The sequence below is a fragment of the Octopus bimaculoides genome, chromosome 2, assembly GCF_001194135.2.
Source record: "Octopus bimaculoides isolate UCB-OBI-ISO-001 chromosome 2, ASM119413v2, whole genome shotgun sequence".
Classification (NCBI taxonomy): Eukaryota; Metazoa; Mollusca; class Cephalopoda; order Octopoda; family Octopodidae; genus Octopus; species Octopus bimaculoides.
This window is the reverse complement of record NC_068982.1, coordinates 41,434,597-41,450,365: the sequence shown is the minus strand read 5'-3', so window position 1 is coordinate 41,450,365 and position 15,769 is coordinate 41,434,597. Positions and strand designations below refer to the sequence as shown.

General features: G+C 35.6%; 2 protein-coding genes across 6 annotated transcripts in view; one reads left to right on the top strand and one right to left on the bottom strand.

The window, feature by feature from the left end:
* LOC106884231 (anaphase-promoting complex subunit 4) overlaps nucleotides 1-12,733 on the bottom strand; it is a 96,100-nt gene extending 83,367 nt beyond the window's left edge. The window contains exons 1-11 of one of the 2 annotated variants that reach the window (XM_014935494.2): nucleotides 12,669-12,733; nucleotides 8,268-8,396; nucleotides 8,033-8,132; nucleotides 6,789-6,996; nucleotides 5,736-5,780; nucleotides 4,010-4,118; nucleotides 3,263-3,370; nucleotides 2,543-2,626; nucleotides 1,481-1,576; nucleotides 619-692; nucleotides 457-499 (exon numbers count right to left, since the gene is read on the bottom strand). In XM_014935494.2, the coding sequence (XP_014790980.1) occupies nucleotides 457-499; nucleotides 619-692; nucleotides 1,481-1,576; nucleotides 2,543-2,626; nucleotides 3,263-3,370; nucleotides 4,010-4,118; nucleotides 5,736-5,780; nucleotides 6,789-6,996; nucleotides 8,033-8,132; nucleotides 8,268-8,381 (981 nt within the window). In that variant the 5' untranslated portion in view covers nucleotides 8,382-8,396; nucleotides 12,669-12,733. Of the gene's footprint in view, nucleotides 1-456; nucleotides 500-618; nucleotides 693-1,480; nucleotides 1,577-2,542; nucleotides 2,627-3,262; nucleotides 3,371-4,009; nucleotides 4,119-5,735; nucleotides 5,781-6,788; nucleotides 6,997-8,032; nucleotides 8,133-8,267; nucleotides 8,397-12,456; nucleotides 12,526-12,668 lie in introns of those variants that run through there. The other variant, XM_052976733.1, reaches the window with a different exon arrangement.
* Nucleotides 12,734-12,811: 78 nt separating this feature from the next.
* LOC106884226 (rho GTPase-activating protein 19) overlaps nucleotides 12,812-15,769 on the top strand; it is a 26,350-nt gene continuing 23,392 nt past the window's right edge. Inside the window, exon 1 of one of the 4 annotated variants that reach the window (XM_014935482.2) lies at nucleotides 12,812-12,926. Coding sequence is in view for 2 of the 4 variants with exons in the window: in XM_052976755.1 (XP_052832715.1) it covers nucleotides 15,425-15,427 (3 nt within the window). In the remaining 2 variants the exon portion in view is untranslated. Of the gene's footprint in view, nucleotides 12,927-13,870; nucleotides 13,998-15,252; nucleotides 15,428-15,769 lie in introns of those variants that run through there. The other 3 variants (XM_052976748.1, XM_052976755.1, XM_052976741.1) reach the window with 3 other exon arrangements.

Genomic DNA, 15,769 nt, shown 5'->3' with positions numbered 1-15,769 from the left:
AAGCAATCTATCGTAGTGGCATCTCCAGACCTCTTTCTTTGCATCCTCATTTAATGCAAGCGTACCATCATCCATGCGAACACATTTCTCTCCTACAACATCACTATTCTCTCTCCTACACTGTCTTGCAACACGAAATACCTCGAGTCTTTGGTCCTCACGGCGCAGAACATTGGCAAATCTTTCCTTATCTGCTTCCCCTCTGGCTAAATAAACCTGTCACCTTGCCTCCCTTCTGGCACATTGGTACAATTCCCTGCTACCACCGTTCTTCCAGTCCTTCCAAGCCTGTTTCTTTTGTCTAATAGCCCTGTCTACCTCCTTGCATGGAAAAGTTGGCATTAAAATGATAATGATGACAACAACAGCGACTACGATGATGAAATTAACAGAAAATATTTCTATTTTCATATTTTGTCAATAGATTTACCATTGTAAAAAAATACATTCATTTACCTTTTCTGTCAGTTCATGTAGAAGAAATAGACGAAGTTCAGTGCTGCAACATAGAATGATTATTTTGTTAATCAAAAACCCTTGAGGCACAGAAAGGAGTCAAAAGACACCATCAGAGTAAATAGGACATCAACGAAATGCAGTTTAGTAAATGTAATTTACCTTGCTCTGCCCATGAGCAACATTTCAAGAAGATCTGTAGATACAGAGACTGCAGGTCGGGAACTACCACATTGCTGTAAATTAAATATTTCAAATGTTAAGACGCTAAAACTACAAGAGATAATATAGAAATATATCAATAACACTGTATAACAAAATTTTAATTTCTTATTTTGTCTTTGGTCAGTAAGTGTTATTTCTTATTTGGTTCTATCTAGAAATCAAAGGAAATTACTATTATTCCCTTCAAACTTTGCTTTTGTGACCTGAACATCGAAGTTTTTTTTAAACTGACCTATTTTCCATTACATTTCAGACAGATTCAGCACTGAGTTGCTGAGGCAGAAATAATGTTATAGCAAATATTCTGCTCAATACCACAGATTTGCTTGTCAATTGCTTGACTTTAACAACTTGAGCATATCCCTTAGTGGCTGACAATATGTGCATCTCTGATCATGAGCAGGAGTAGTGAGGTAGCATTATAGTCATGTGTTGAGAGGGATTCTTTAGGGTTTGAATGAATATCACAACAAAAGAAAAGTTTGAAGGAAATATTAGCCATTTTTCATACTTCCCAGGAATAAGCAAATAAGAAATAATGGTTGCAACTCAAGGACAAAAATCATGTTACACAGTGTAATAGAACAACTGGAGCAACTGTCAACAAAGAATATAGAAATGACTTATACATAAAGAAGAAATTAAATCACCAGAAGATATTGGATTTTTGTTCAATCCTCAGCGTTCTTCTACAACTCAGTAAATGCTTATGCATTCAATATTAATTTAGTAGCTATAAAAGAGAGGTGTTCATATAAGAAGTCTGAAGATAAAAACTAAGATTACACCAGTTCCTAACCTTTTTCTCTTCAGCAAACTTTAGCAACTTGTCATCCATTTCCATAAGAATATCTTCCCATGCTTCTGTCATCTGCTGAATTGTGGAGTTCAAGTACTGGAAAAGTTACCAAACAGCATTGATAAAAGATAGTGTTTCATTCATTCAGAGTAATCAAAAGCATTTAAGATTTTTTACACTTGTTTCTGAAAGGAACATCATCATTATTTAACATTGCTTTGGAATCGTGTGGTTTCAGGTTCAGTCCTACTATATAGTACTTAGGGCAAGTGGCCAACCAAAATATAGTGAGTGAATCTGGAAAACAAAAACTGAAGCCCATCATATATATATATCAAGTTTGCTTCTCCTTGTGGCATGAGTTGGAAGGTTTGAGAGGATCCAATGGGTTGAAAGATCTTGTCTTGCTCCTGTGTCTCAGTTTTGACATGATTTCTACAGCTGGATCCCTTTTTGAACACCAACCACTTCACAGAGGGGTCCAGTTGTGTGCATAAATATTATGCTTCTAGAACCTACTTGTCTTTACATCATATCCTAATTGCCAACAAATGTCACCGTCTTATAAATGGTGTCATTTGTTTTCAATCTTCTGTAAAAAAAATGCTTGGGATTGGGCAAAATATCAACTTGCTTGGAAACAGACAGGGGATTGGCAACGGGAAGAACATCTACCCATAGAAAATCTGCATGAACAAATCTGGCCTAAGCCATGTAAACATGGAAAAGTAGAGGTTAAAATGATGATAAAACGATAATGACATTCCTTTACTATCATCTAAGTGACAGTTGATGATGGTAACAACACTGTTACCAATCTGTGGCCCTGGCAACAATTACATTCGGATGTGCTTTAAACGTTCTACTGGCACGAGTGCCAATCAGGCGGTACTGTCACCGGCCACATCATGGCTTGTTTACACTTGCCTCAATAGGTCTTCGCAAGTAAAGTTCATTGTCCAATGAATGAGAATTTTGTAAAATAAAAGAAGTATCAAAAAAACGCATTATTTATGGGATAACCCAATATATGGTAAGTTCACTGCCAAGAAATGTACTTACTTCTAAAAGAGAAGATAGTTCTGCATATTTCAGTGCAAGTAATCGAAGTTCTTGATGTCTGCTAGCCAGAAGTGTAGTGTCCATCTGAAAAAAATTTTTTTATTAAATTGAAATTAAAAATAAAAAACTTTTTAAGAAAAGGAAGAGTAAGTCATGCATAAGGATTAAGTTATGAAACAGTATCCTTCATTCATGTCAATAATGCAATTTCTACAACAGCAAGCAAGAAATGATAGCAAAACCTTCTCCACAACAGGCCATGATTATTATCAGTGGTTTTAATTCTAGATTTTTTTTAATGAATTAGTATCTATGAAAATACTTCTAAATCAACAGGTTCTATTTTTCATCATTTCTGATTACCCATCAAAGTATATTCTTCAGCATCCTTGTAATATTGGCCATGTTGTGGCACTGCCTTGAGGGAGTTTTATTGAACTAATCGACCCCAGTACTTATTTCCTTTTTAAACCTGACACTTATTCTATTAGTCTCTTTTGCCAAACCACTAAGTTATGGGGACTTAAACACGTCAACACCAGCTGTCAATCAGTGGAGGAGGGGCAAACATTACATTTAAAAAAATTTTTTTAGCCAAGTTGTATTTTATTTACTACATATTCAAACTGTTATTTGTTGACCACTGATGACTAACACTTAACTATTTCCTTATTTCACTCACACTTGCTTGCTGTTTTAGATTCACTTTATTGTACTTACCGAGGCTAAGTAATAACCACAGTCACCAGAATCATCTTCAGTAACTTCTAGAATTAACCAGAGTGTATACAGATCTTGAGATATCATAGCAGAGTTCACTCGACTTCTCTGTAAAAGGAAAATAAACACAAAGTAAAACAACTTAAATTCATTACTGAACCACTAGACTTGACACAAATATCATTATCATCATCTAATGTCCATTTTCAATGCTGACATGGATTGGATAGTTCGTCCAGGCTCCACTTGCCTGTTTTGGCATGTTTTCTACAGCTGGATACCCTTCCTATGCCAACCACTTTACAGAGTGAGCTGGATGCTTTTTACACGCCACCGGTATGGGTGTGTTTTATGTGGCACCAACACAAACATGGAGTTAAAACCTTTAAGATCACTATAAATGCCATATCCTACTATCACCACATCTCTTCAAGTGAATTATATCCTGAACAAAATAAAGATTGCATCACAAAGACTGGCTTCTTCTTCAAAGCCAGAAAATACTTCAGCCCCTGACATCTAATCCTCTACAAAAAAGGATGGTGATGATGATGATGATGAAGAAGAATCCATACTTATGTAACATAGCCACAATACCTTGCTACTGATAATACATTGAAATCTCATAAATTTATTGCCTACTATATGAATTCAGTTAATTGCATAACTTCAATCATTGAAATTATATAATTAAGCAGAATGAACTATACAACATGCAAATACAATTTTTTAAATGAAAGACAATACCTTGTCCTGAATGCTAGGATGCATTAAGATTATAGATCCACATGGAAATATACCATAAGCAAACAAATAGACATTTCCAACAGCTGAACCAACAACTAGTAGATTTAATCTGAAAAAAATAATAGATGGACGAATAAGAAGAAAAAAATCAAATATGAAAAAACAGACTAAAAATAAAAACACACAATTAATGGTAAGCAAACTATAAGCTCTGAGATGGAAACATTTTAAGTAAGGTACATAAAACAAGCAAATTCTATTAAAAACTACTTATTTTGTAACATACATTCATACTTTATCTTATTGTGGACGTTTATAATTGATGAGTGTGTGTGTGTGTGTGTGTGTGTGTGTGTATGATGTGTGTATATGGTGTGTTTATATGTGTGTGAGTGTATGTGTGTGTGTATATATATACATATATATATATATCAGGTCATTAAGAATGAAATGTCCAATTTTCTTATGTACCAAGTTTGACAGTTGTTAACTCTAATGTTTTATCCTGACAATTCTTTGTTTTGCAACACTGAAGAGTTACATCATCACTTTGCAAAATGCAATTCATGGTGTCTGATTATATTGTGAGTTTTCTCTCGTAAATCAATTTTTGTGAACCCATGAGTAGATAATAAAATTGTGCTGTTTCTGAATATGAGCTCCATTGTAGAACCAATGCATCCTAGACAGCTTGAAACAACAATCAGATGTTTGGTGAAGATGTGACAAATGAGTGCACTGTACATCGATGGCTTGAGAAGTACCGGTCTGGTGGTTTTACTCTAGATCAGCCCTGTGGTAGACCTGAGAGTGTAGTGAGTGGTTTTTACATGCCACCAGCACGGCATTGACCACATTCGGATGGTGCTTTTTACGTACTACCAGCACAGGGGACGGACGGACGTACATACATACATACACACATATATATATATATATATATATATATATATATATACACATATATGTATATTTGTGTATATATATATATATACATATATATACACATATGTATTTATGTGTATGTATATGTATATACATATATATGCATATATGTATACATGTGTATATATCGTTGCCAGTGCCCCTGGACTGGCTCTTGTGCGGGTGACACATGAGATACACCATTTTGAGCGTGGCTGTTGCCAGTGCTGCCTGACTGGCCTTCGTGGGATTTTCGAGCGAGATCGTTGCCAGTGCCCCTGGACTGGCTCTTGTGCGGGTGGCACATGAGATGCACCATTTTGAGCGTGGCCGTTGCCAGTACCGCCTGACTGGCCTCCGTGCGGGTGACACGTAAAAGCACCCACTACACTCTCTGAGTGGTTGGCGTTAGGAAGGGCATCCAGCTGTAGAAACTCTGCCAAATGAGATTGGAGCCTGGTGTAGCCATCTGGTTTCACCAGTCCTCAGTCAAATTGTCCAACCCATGCTAGCATGGAAAGCAGACGTTAAACGATGATGATGATGATGATATATACATATATATGCATATATGTATACATATGTATGTGTGTGTATATACAAATACATATATGTGTGTGTGTGCGTGCGTGCATGTGTGTGTGTATACATATATATACACACACACACGCACGCATATATATATATATATAAATATATATATATATATATATGTATGTCCAGGGTAAGACTTTAAGCAGCATCCAGTAGAGGAGTCCTGGTATAGGAGTTCCAAAGTTTCATTATATAAATCTGTACTTACTCTTTTTGATTTTTAACTTTCTTGGCATCTTCAACACTTTCTTCTCTGCAAACATACATCGAAAGACCTCAGTTAATGTAATAATATATTCGGATAATTATACAATATAGGATATAAGGCTATAACATATAGATATAATTTCCAGTTAGAAAGAATATTGAGTGCTTCAACCCAAGTTGAAATGTCTACTGTAACAGAAATTATATTAGTTACATATAATTTATATATTTCTTCCCTAGTCCTCATTGTGATTAATGAGTTAGTTAGCAAAGAAGGGGTCATTCAGTGACCTTTGTAGATTAATGATATTAATGATGTTTCAGTTTGAACACTTTTAGGTCAATGGTCGCAGGTAAAAAGAGGGGTGTCAGAGGGTGAAAGTTCTGTGGGAAAGGATTTAGCAGAAGTCTCTAATGCAGGCCATTGCTGACATTGTCGTCATTTAACAGTCATCTTCCATGTTGCAATGTGTTGGAGGTAACATTGAGAATGATGAGAGGAGACATGCTGCATAACAACAACAAATATAAGAAGAAATAGAAGCAAGATTTGAAGTAAAAAGAACAAGGCTAACTAAAATTAAGCACAAGAAAACGAAGCAACATATCAACCAGAACGATTAAATATTACTAAGAAAATTGAATTGTCATTTTTTTTTTATGGCTACTACACTCGATCAAGAGTATAGTTAAGAATTATCCTTCTTGTAATCAGAAATGCAGATTACAAGGTGGATAACTCTTACAAATAATCTCCCCTTGAATATGTGACGATTTCGTCTTAGTGAAATACATTGCTCTATATTGTTTACAATGTCAGCTAAACAACAACAGTAACAATATTAATTTCATTGCTACTATATTCCTGTTGAGATAAACTGCCTTTATTTCGTTTAATTTTGAAAATAATAAAGTTTGGAACATAAATTAACAAAAAATTCTATCGAAAGATTTTAATTTAGATTAAAACAGATTTCTATCACCAAACCAGGGGTGGTCTTAGGTGGGTTGGTACCAAAAGGAATAAATAACATCTCTGTATTAAAAAGCTTACCTTTTATTAAGAGGTTCTAATTTTGGTAGGTAATGATCTGAAGTATCCTCTGGATAAGCACGAGGAGACCAAGAACTGCCGTCTGGGAAAACTTGAGAAACCCAACTCATACTTGTCACTTCTTCATGGATATTAACTTCATGTAGCACATCAGCATTCTCAATATGACAAAGACATACTTTGCCATGAGTGTAACCAACAGCCAATACTGTAATATACAGCAAACACCATACAGGGTTATAATCTATACTGATCATTGATAGGATTTAGTTTTGGCTTTTATCTTTTACTTGTTTCAGTTATTGGATTGCACCCATGCTGGGGCACTACCTTGAAGATTTAGTCAAATGAATCAACTGCCGGTACTTATTTTTTTAAAGTCTGGTACTTATCCTATCAGTTATTTTTGCAGAACTTCTAAATTACAAGAACATAAACAAACCGACGCCAGTTGTCAAGAGATAGGAGTGGGGACAGACACAAAGACACACACACACATATACACACATCAGGCTTCTTTGTTTCTGTTGATCAGATTCACTCACTAGGCATTGATGACTCCAGGGGTATAATACAAGATACTTTCCCAAGGTAGCATAGAGTAGGACTGAACCTGAAACCATGTGGTTGCTAAACAATCTTAACCATACAGCCATGCCAGCACCTATTCTTGTAGAATGAGTTTTGAATTACAAAATCACATTGTTGTTGGCACTCCGTCGCTTACGACGTCGAGGGTTCCAGTTGATCCAATCAACGGAACAGCCTGCTCGTGAAATTAACGTGCAAGTGGCTGAGCACTCCACAGACACGTGTACCCTTAACGTAGTTCTCGGGGGAGATTCAGCGTGACACAGTGTGACAAGGCTGGCCCTTTGAAATACAGGCACAACAGAAACATGAAGTAAGAGTGAGAGAAAGTTGTGGTGAAAGAGTACAGCAGGGTTCGCCACCATCCCCTGCCAGAGCCTCATGGAGCTTTAGGTGTTTTCGCTCAATAAACACTCACAACGCCCGGTCTGGGAATCGAAACTGCGATCCTATGACCGCAAGTCCGCTGCCCTAACCACTGGGCCATTGCGCCTCCACAAAAAAAAAAAACACATTAAACTAGCTTAAAATAACATAACAACTTAGATCTAATAATGGAATTTATAAAATATGGAAGCTAATTAGAATAAATAGCTCGAGTGTCTTACAAGTAATTAATAAAAAGCTTCCAATTAAAATAGGGAAGTACTTACTCCGGCCATCTGGGCGCCATGCCATACTACCAACAGTAACATTATCAGCTGGAGCAGGAATAGTCCAAACCTTCTGCCAAGAAAGACGATGCAGAACAACCTACCAAACAGAAGAAAAAGTTTCATTGTATAATATTAGAAAAATGGAGCAATATTTTTAATACAAAGAAATGACAGTAAGCATTCTTTAAAATTCTGGGTTTACTAAATTGAAGAATTTTTTTTTAATATTTACCTCCCCTTGAAGATTTGCTAATGCAATAAGGTCCATTTTTGGTGACCAGAGCATTGACGTAACTTCCACAGATACATGTCGATCTTCTGTCTGGCGAAATGTAGACTGTTCCATTTTGATAACGAGTTCCTGGAAATACATCAGATCAGTTTATAATTTACAGTCAGATTTTATTTTTTTAATAACTTAAAAGTAGAGGGAAGTTGTGGGAGAGGAAAACCCAGGAAGACATAGGATAAAGTATTGAAGGCCGATCTCAAAATGCTGAACCTTACAAAGATGATAGAGGACCACAATATATGGTGCATTGTTGTACTGTAAATCCACCTACCAAAACAGAATTGAGATCCTAAAACCAAGGTGCCACATAAAACGCATTGGTGTGGGTGCTGGTGCCATGAAAATAGCACCCAGTACACTCCTTAAAGTGGATGGCATTAGGAAGGGCATCCAGCTGTAGAAACCAAGCCAAAACAGACTATGGAACCTGGTGCAACCTCTGGCCTTGTCAGTTCCTGCCAAGCATCCAACCCATGCCAGCATGGAATACAGACATTAAGTGCTGCTGCTGCTGATGATGATGATGACATAACTTTTTCAACTATTGTGACTTCTGAAATTGCAGTAGCAGGAATAATGTCTCAAAATGGAAAGTCCTATATATATATATGTTAGTTATACACTTTCCACAACTCAAAGAAACTGGTGTAATTCTGAACATTAAACTAATGCAGTGGTATGGTATATAGGAAGATTAAGACATTTTTCACACAGGTGTCTGATCATTAGTTTTTGCAATTCATTTTCTTTCGAGACTTTTGTTACCGGGGGGGGGGGGATTTTACAGCAGACACCCATATACACACTTACATTATCACTATATGATTTCTAAAATCATTCACATGCTCAGTAAAAAAAAAAGCAATCAATCTTGATAGCTTAATAGTGTGCATTATGACACAGATCAGTTTGATAAACTGTTCTATAATGCATAAAGCAGTTAATGATGAATTTGTTTTAGCTAAAGTTCAGACTGTTAAGGACAGTCATTTCAACAATATACCTTTATGTTCACTTTAAAAAAAATACAGCACATGGTTGGAAAATAAGGGTCTAGATCAACACTTTTAGCACAATAAGTTCTCATTCATCTAAACTGGTTGTAAAGAATAATTCTATATTCAATAAAAACATGCTAATCATTCCTGAACTTTATAGACAAAAATTTTGTCCAAAATTTGTGACACATACAAAAAGGCACATAACTTGCACTAATGGAAGCTTATATTTGGTGCCCTAACCTTGATAGAGGTACTGAAGAATCTATTAGATTTTGTGATGTTTGATAAAATAGTTCTAGGAAAGAAACATACAAAATGATGGAAATATGTTGATCACAATCAATTCAGCCACTAATTAGATTAAAGCAGTTTTATATCCCAGAAGCTTGGAAAATGCAACAAAATGTCAACGTTCCATCTTTTCTAGATTTCGTGTTTTAATAACAGTGGTATTAGACAAGTGGCCAAATTTATTTATCACAAACACAAGAAAATTTTTTACTTTTAAATGCAATGTGAGTGCATTATTTACTGTAAACTGCATTCCTTGGTATGGTAACTTTCTATCAGATCATCATCATTACATTTAATGTCTATTTTCCATACTGGCATGGGTTGGCCACACCAAGTTCCATAGTCTGTCTTGGCTTGGTTTCTACAGCTGGATGCCCTTCCTAATGCCACACTATCACAATATGTATTGATGGAGCTTTTTCCACTTCCCTCTCAATCACCATTAATGCGCCCCAAGATTCCTTCTATACATCAATCACTCTTATGCAGACGATACGATCCTTCATTCCTACCTAACCTGCCCCAACCATACATCAGCCACATTCAATCTAAACACCATATGCAAAACCTACATTGATTCCATGAACAGACATCTTAAGAACATTCTCTGATAGGGCCAAACCAATCTTGTCTCTTTTAACAGCAAACGTAGAAAAAACTAAGCACTACTCATATAAAAAAAAAAACACCACTGCACCCTACTTTAACATAAGTAACATTAAACAAGAGCTTTCCCATTCTCTCCAAATAGTGGTCCTCACTATCACCAAGGATCTCTCCTAGCAAAAATATCCTTAACATAGCTAAGACCACATCCCAAAAACTAGCCCGTTTCTTCAGGACCAGAAAGTGTTTCAGCCTCCAACAGTTACAGACACTACAAAATTCAAGTGAAGCCCTGTTATGCACACAAACACCGTGGAACACATCCTGAGAAGATTAAATTGCTAACAGACACACTTCAGCGTCAGGCCCACAGTCATGCTGTCTCCTCTCAGTCTTTTCTATTGCTAGTATAATGGCCTGTTTTACAAAGCTGGCTGGTCTCGCGTAACTTTCTCACGGGTATACACACCTCTAACCCACTCATCACCTTGATGCATTCCTCCACCAGCCCCACATTAACCCCTATTTCCAGTTTTTCTTCCACATAACATTGGTTCTCTTTTCCTTGCTTATGTCTTTCTTACAGATGTTGATTTGCAACAGGTTGAATGGTACGTCTAACTCACCAGTCTCGGAGGGACTACCCCTTCTTTCAGATATAGCAAGTATAAAACTTCTTATCTAAATAGACCCAGTGCATGAGAATGAAGTCTAGCAAGTGTAACTGGGATTCATTGATGAGTTCTCAATGGCACAAGCCATATAGCTATTTAACCTAAATTGTAGTATTGTTAACGCAGGTTGGCACTAAAAGAACAGGCCTTTTGAATCACAGACATTTTGGTCATGACATCCTATCACTTCTTACTAAGGCAGTGTACATCTAGGGTCACATTAAATGTCTCCGTAGAATGTATATAGGAATACATTGTTCAACGAGTCCTTCACTTCTTTTGAGATAGTAAGAAGGGTTTTATTTCAGACTGAACAGAGACTTTTCTTGACTTTATCATGTTGATATGATTTTAAATGTTTAGCAACCAAAAGCTGACACTACAACCACCAGGAAGAACTGACAAGAAACAAAGGAATTTGGTAATTTTTCAGATTAACACCCGCACGATCTTCACTAGGATGTTAGGATCTTAGGATTAGGATTACGGTTAAGGTTTTAGGGTTTGGGTTACGGACTTCCGTCCCTAACCGTAACGCTAACCCTAAACCCTAGTGAAGATCGTGCGGGTGTTAATCTGAAAAATTACCCGGAGTTTTGAGTTGTTTCTTTCGATGGCGGGGTGGGATCAGTTAAAGAAAAGAAAGTGGTTTCCCTCTGAAAACGGATTAACAGTAAACACTGAATATGCTGAAAAACCTAACGCCTAACAGGGTTATGTATGAATGTGAGATACATATAATGGATAAAATACAAAGAAGTTCAAAGAAGAAAGCGAAACTTCAGTTTGAGTTACAAAACTTGACATGATATAGAGACTTTTTATATACTCAAACGATTATGAAATGTGCTTTTGTAACCAAGATATCAGTTATCGATGATATAATTTTCAATAGAAGAATAATCTAACAGTCTGCACTTAAAGTGTAAAATTGAATTGCTGTTAATGATTGGATTTTTCCGGATGCAATTATTTAATTTTCGAGGTGCAATTTGAAAAAAAATTCGAATATTTTACGTATCTGAGATTGTATAATTAGTTAAGTGTGTAAATGTGTTAAGCGAATTCTGAAAGAACATGTTGCTTGTCAGCAGAAATTTCGCCGCTAAAAGGTAAACAAACCGTCTGAGAATGAAAGCATGCAAGGAAATACAAAGGCAAAAAAAAAAATAATAAATTGGAAATTCTCCACGCTTCAAAACCTATATATGAAATATTTGATTGAATATTCAATAAAAGAAAAGTATAATTAATCCTTCTTTTTTCATTCCTAATTAAAATACTCTAAAATATAGAAACCATCAAGTTTATCTTTTTATCTTTCATCGTTTACTTATTTGTCTTTGGACTGCAGCAATACTGGAGCACTAAGGGTTTAGTCGAACAAATCGAACCCAGCTGTTATATTTTTTTAAGCCTGGTACATATTTTATCGATCACTTTTGCCGAAATGCTACGTTACGAAGACGTAAACAAACCAGCACCGGTTGCCAAATCGTGGTAGGTGCATAGAGACACAACGACACACAGATGTATGAATATATATATATATACTTTTACTACTTTCGGCCACGCTGGAGCACCATACAAATTAATTTTTAAAAACATCCGTGGTTAATAAAAGTAGATTTTTCGATACAAACAAATGCAGTGGAGAAATTTTATCTTCATTCTTTTTTTTTTTTTTTCTTATCCTATACATTTATATTAATCATAAATTATAAATAAACCGAAGTAAATAAATAGATGGCTTAACAGATAATTACTTTCAAAGATTTCCCTCGTCTTGGAAATCGGTAGAAACTATTTGAGTTGCAACTTCCGGTGTGGAATATGATAATGAGGTTTAAATTTATAAAGTCGACAGATGGCGCTTTGTAGAGATTCGACCAATCAGAATCGAGCTCAGAATTTCAACAAGGAACCGCGGTCATTTCAATTTAGAATCCTTCTTCGGTTTTTGCATATGTAATATTTGAATATTTGTTAATACTAAATTACCATAGGAGTATCTTATTTATTTGGTGAGTTTGAATCTTTGTTTATTTATATCGCTATTTCAGCTAAAGAATTCCATGTTTCATTAATTTTTCTTTAAACAATGAGATATTTTAAGCTCCCCCCCCCTCACTTCACCCTGATGAAAACACCAAGACACGTTTTTTGCTTCTTTTTAATTGCTACGGTTTACCACACATATGTTAAAGCTCCGATGATTTACTTACGAACCATATAATAATATAATTAATAAAGGCATAACTGTTACAATTCTTTTTTTTCTAAATAACAATACAATCAAGTATGCAGGTTTCACCAACTTGACTGCACCCTTTCCCCCCCCCCTTCTCTGTAAGGTGTCGGTTCTGCTTAATATTTCTGACTCCCGAATCGATATCGAATTCATATATTTAGATGTCTTCTAATTCACATTATTTGTATGTCATCTTTCTTAAATGCAGAATTTAGTGTGTGGAAATATATATACATATATATCTTTCATTTTTTTTTCCGTTAACCACTCCTGTAATTTCCTCCTAGAATTTCAATGTGTTTATATATGCATGTATGTGTGTCTGTGGCATCTGTGTAACATAATATATTTTAATCTAATACTGCTACTGTTGCCTGTAACGGATAAGATTACCTATATATATAATAGAACTCAAAACAAGAGAATATGGGTGGGGTATTAATCGGTAGGTTTCAAAGTGACTCGATTGCTAAGAGTTTCGTGTTTTTTGGTAAATGGTAACGCTTCGAAACTATCGACCTTAGGAGTCACTCTGTAACTTCTGCCGATTATTAATTAAAAGCATGAAGACGGTACCCTTGACCTTTTTACATGGCTACCGAAACTGGTAGATGAGACGGAGGAAACTATTTTCAAACAGAAGGCCTAACCCAAATCCTTGCAATAGAGTTGACTCTGCCAAATGCATCTTTGGATGCCTGGTGGACAGGTGACGGGATCTGATCTCTGAATTTAAAGCCAAATACTGCAAAACATCCGATTTTCTTAGAGATCCGCCAATTCCCCCATCCTCTATTTGTATTCCTTTTTATCAACAACGAAAGGAGGAAAGGAACAAAAAATAGTAAATATATATGATTTCTGTATTGATATAAGTATATTTCAAAGTGAACCGTCATTATTAACAGAATCTAATTTCTCCTTTATTACTTTTCACTTCTGGCTTTTAGAAACTTTTTTTTTTAAGAAGAGAGAGGATGGGGAAGTGGTTACATTTCAAAGAGGAAAAAAAATACAAGCAATTCATTTATTTCAGACCCATCTCTTCAGAATCATTTTTTATTCCCCTGCTTATTCTAGGTCATATAGTATGTGCGTGTGGGTAGGGGTGTCATTTATGAGTTTTTCATTCCCTTCTTCTTCACACACACACATACATATATAGTAAGTAATGGTAAATATTGCAAGAAAAAGGAAGATACAAGTGTAAATACTTCATAAAATTTAGTTTTATAAATGATTGGCAAAATTCTGGTTTAAAGATCCCATATAACCCTTCGTAACGTTTTTTTTTTTGAATTTTCAGAAATATTTTTGCGAATTTGTTCTGCGTACGGGAATTCATACAATTAGGGGGGGGGGGGTTAACCCCTCCCCAACTTAAAAGTTCCACTCGTTTTCGAATTTTTTAAAAAATTAGAATTTAAAATACGGACAGTCCAAATTTTTTGCTTAAATCCCAATAGTGGGCCACCCTTCGGTGCATCATCATTCCATTAAATGTATTTATGGGAAGAAAAATATTGAAGAACATCAATACATGTCAGAGTGACAAAGAAACGAGGAAGGTATCAGGTGGTCGTTGAATGTGCTAAAAATAACAGCTAAATCACCCTTAAATTATTCTCGTTTTTTTTGTTTTTTTTTTGTGTAGACCACAAATTTGCAAAAATTATCGGAAAATTAGAATTCTACATAGAGAATTTCTCTAAGAATAATTTCTTAAAGAAAACCTAAATAAACTCTACAAAAATCTGTCCCCAATTAAATTATTGCATATATCAGAAAAGTTCTATTCTCTGTTTTATTTCTCAATATCTTATAAAGTGGTTAGATTTTAAGAAAATACGTAACATTATACAAAAGAATATGTTTAAATTGATGGTTTTAGTAGAGCTCTACAATGGCCAACAGAAAGAGTGAAAAATCAAATAAGATTTTAAAATTTGACAGTTCACATTCCTCATAGTTATGGTAGGATTGTTCAACAATGATTATTACTTGACCCATTTTCTATTGGGTTGACTTAATTAGGGCACACAGCACGTTATTCATTGTCTTTTTAATTACTTACGAACCATATAATTACTGAACTTGCTGGTTGTAGATCATTGTGGGACGATCTCAGTGAATGAAGATGTACAACACTTTGAAGGGAAATGGTTGAAAAGAAGAGGTCCATGACTGTAATTGCTTTTCCAGCAAACTTGAAGGTTCAACTAGTCGCTCTACATCAGTCATGGGTAATCCACAGCCTGTGAGACTTTCAGAATGGTATCTCTCTTTCTCTCTCTTTTACTTGTTTCAGTCATTTGACTGCGGCCATGCTGGAGCACCGCCTTTAGTCGAGAAAATCGACCCCAGGACTTATTCTTTGTAAGCCTAGTACTTATTCTATCGGTCTCTTTTTTGCCGAACCGCTAAGTTACAGGGACGTAAACACACCAGCATCGGTTGTCAAGCGATGGTGGTGGGGGGAAAACGCAGACACACAAACACACATATATATATATATATATACATATACATATACATATATACGACAGGCTTCTTTCAGTTTCCGTCTTCCAAATCCACTCACAAGGCTTTGGTCGGCCCGAGGCTATAGTAGAAGAC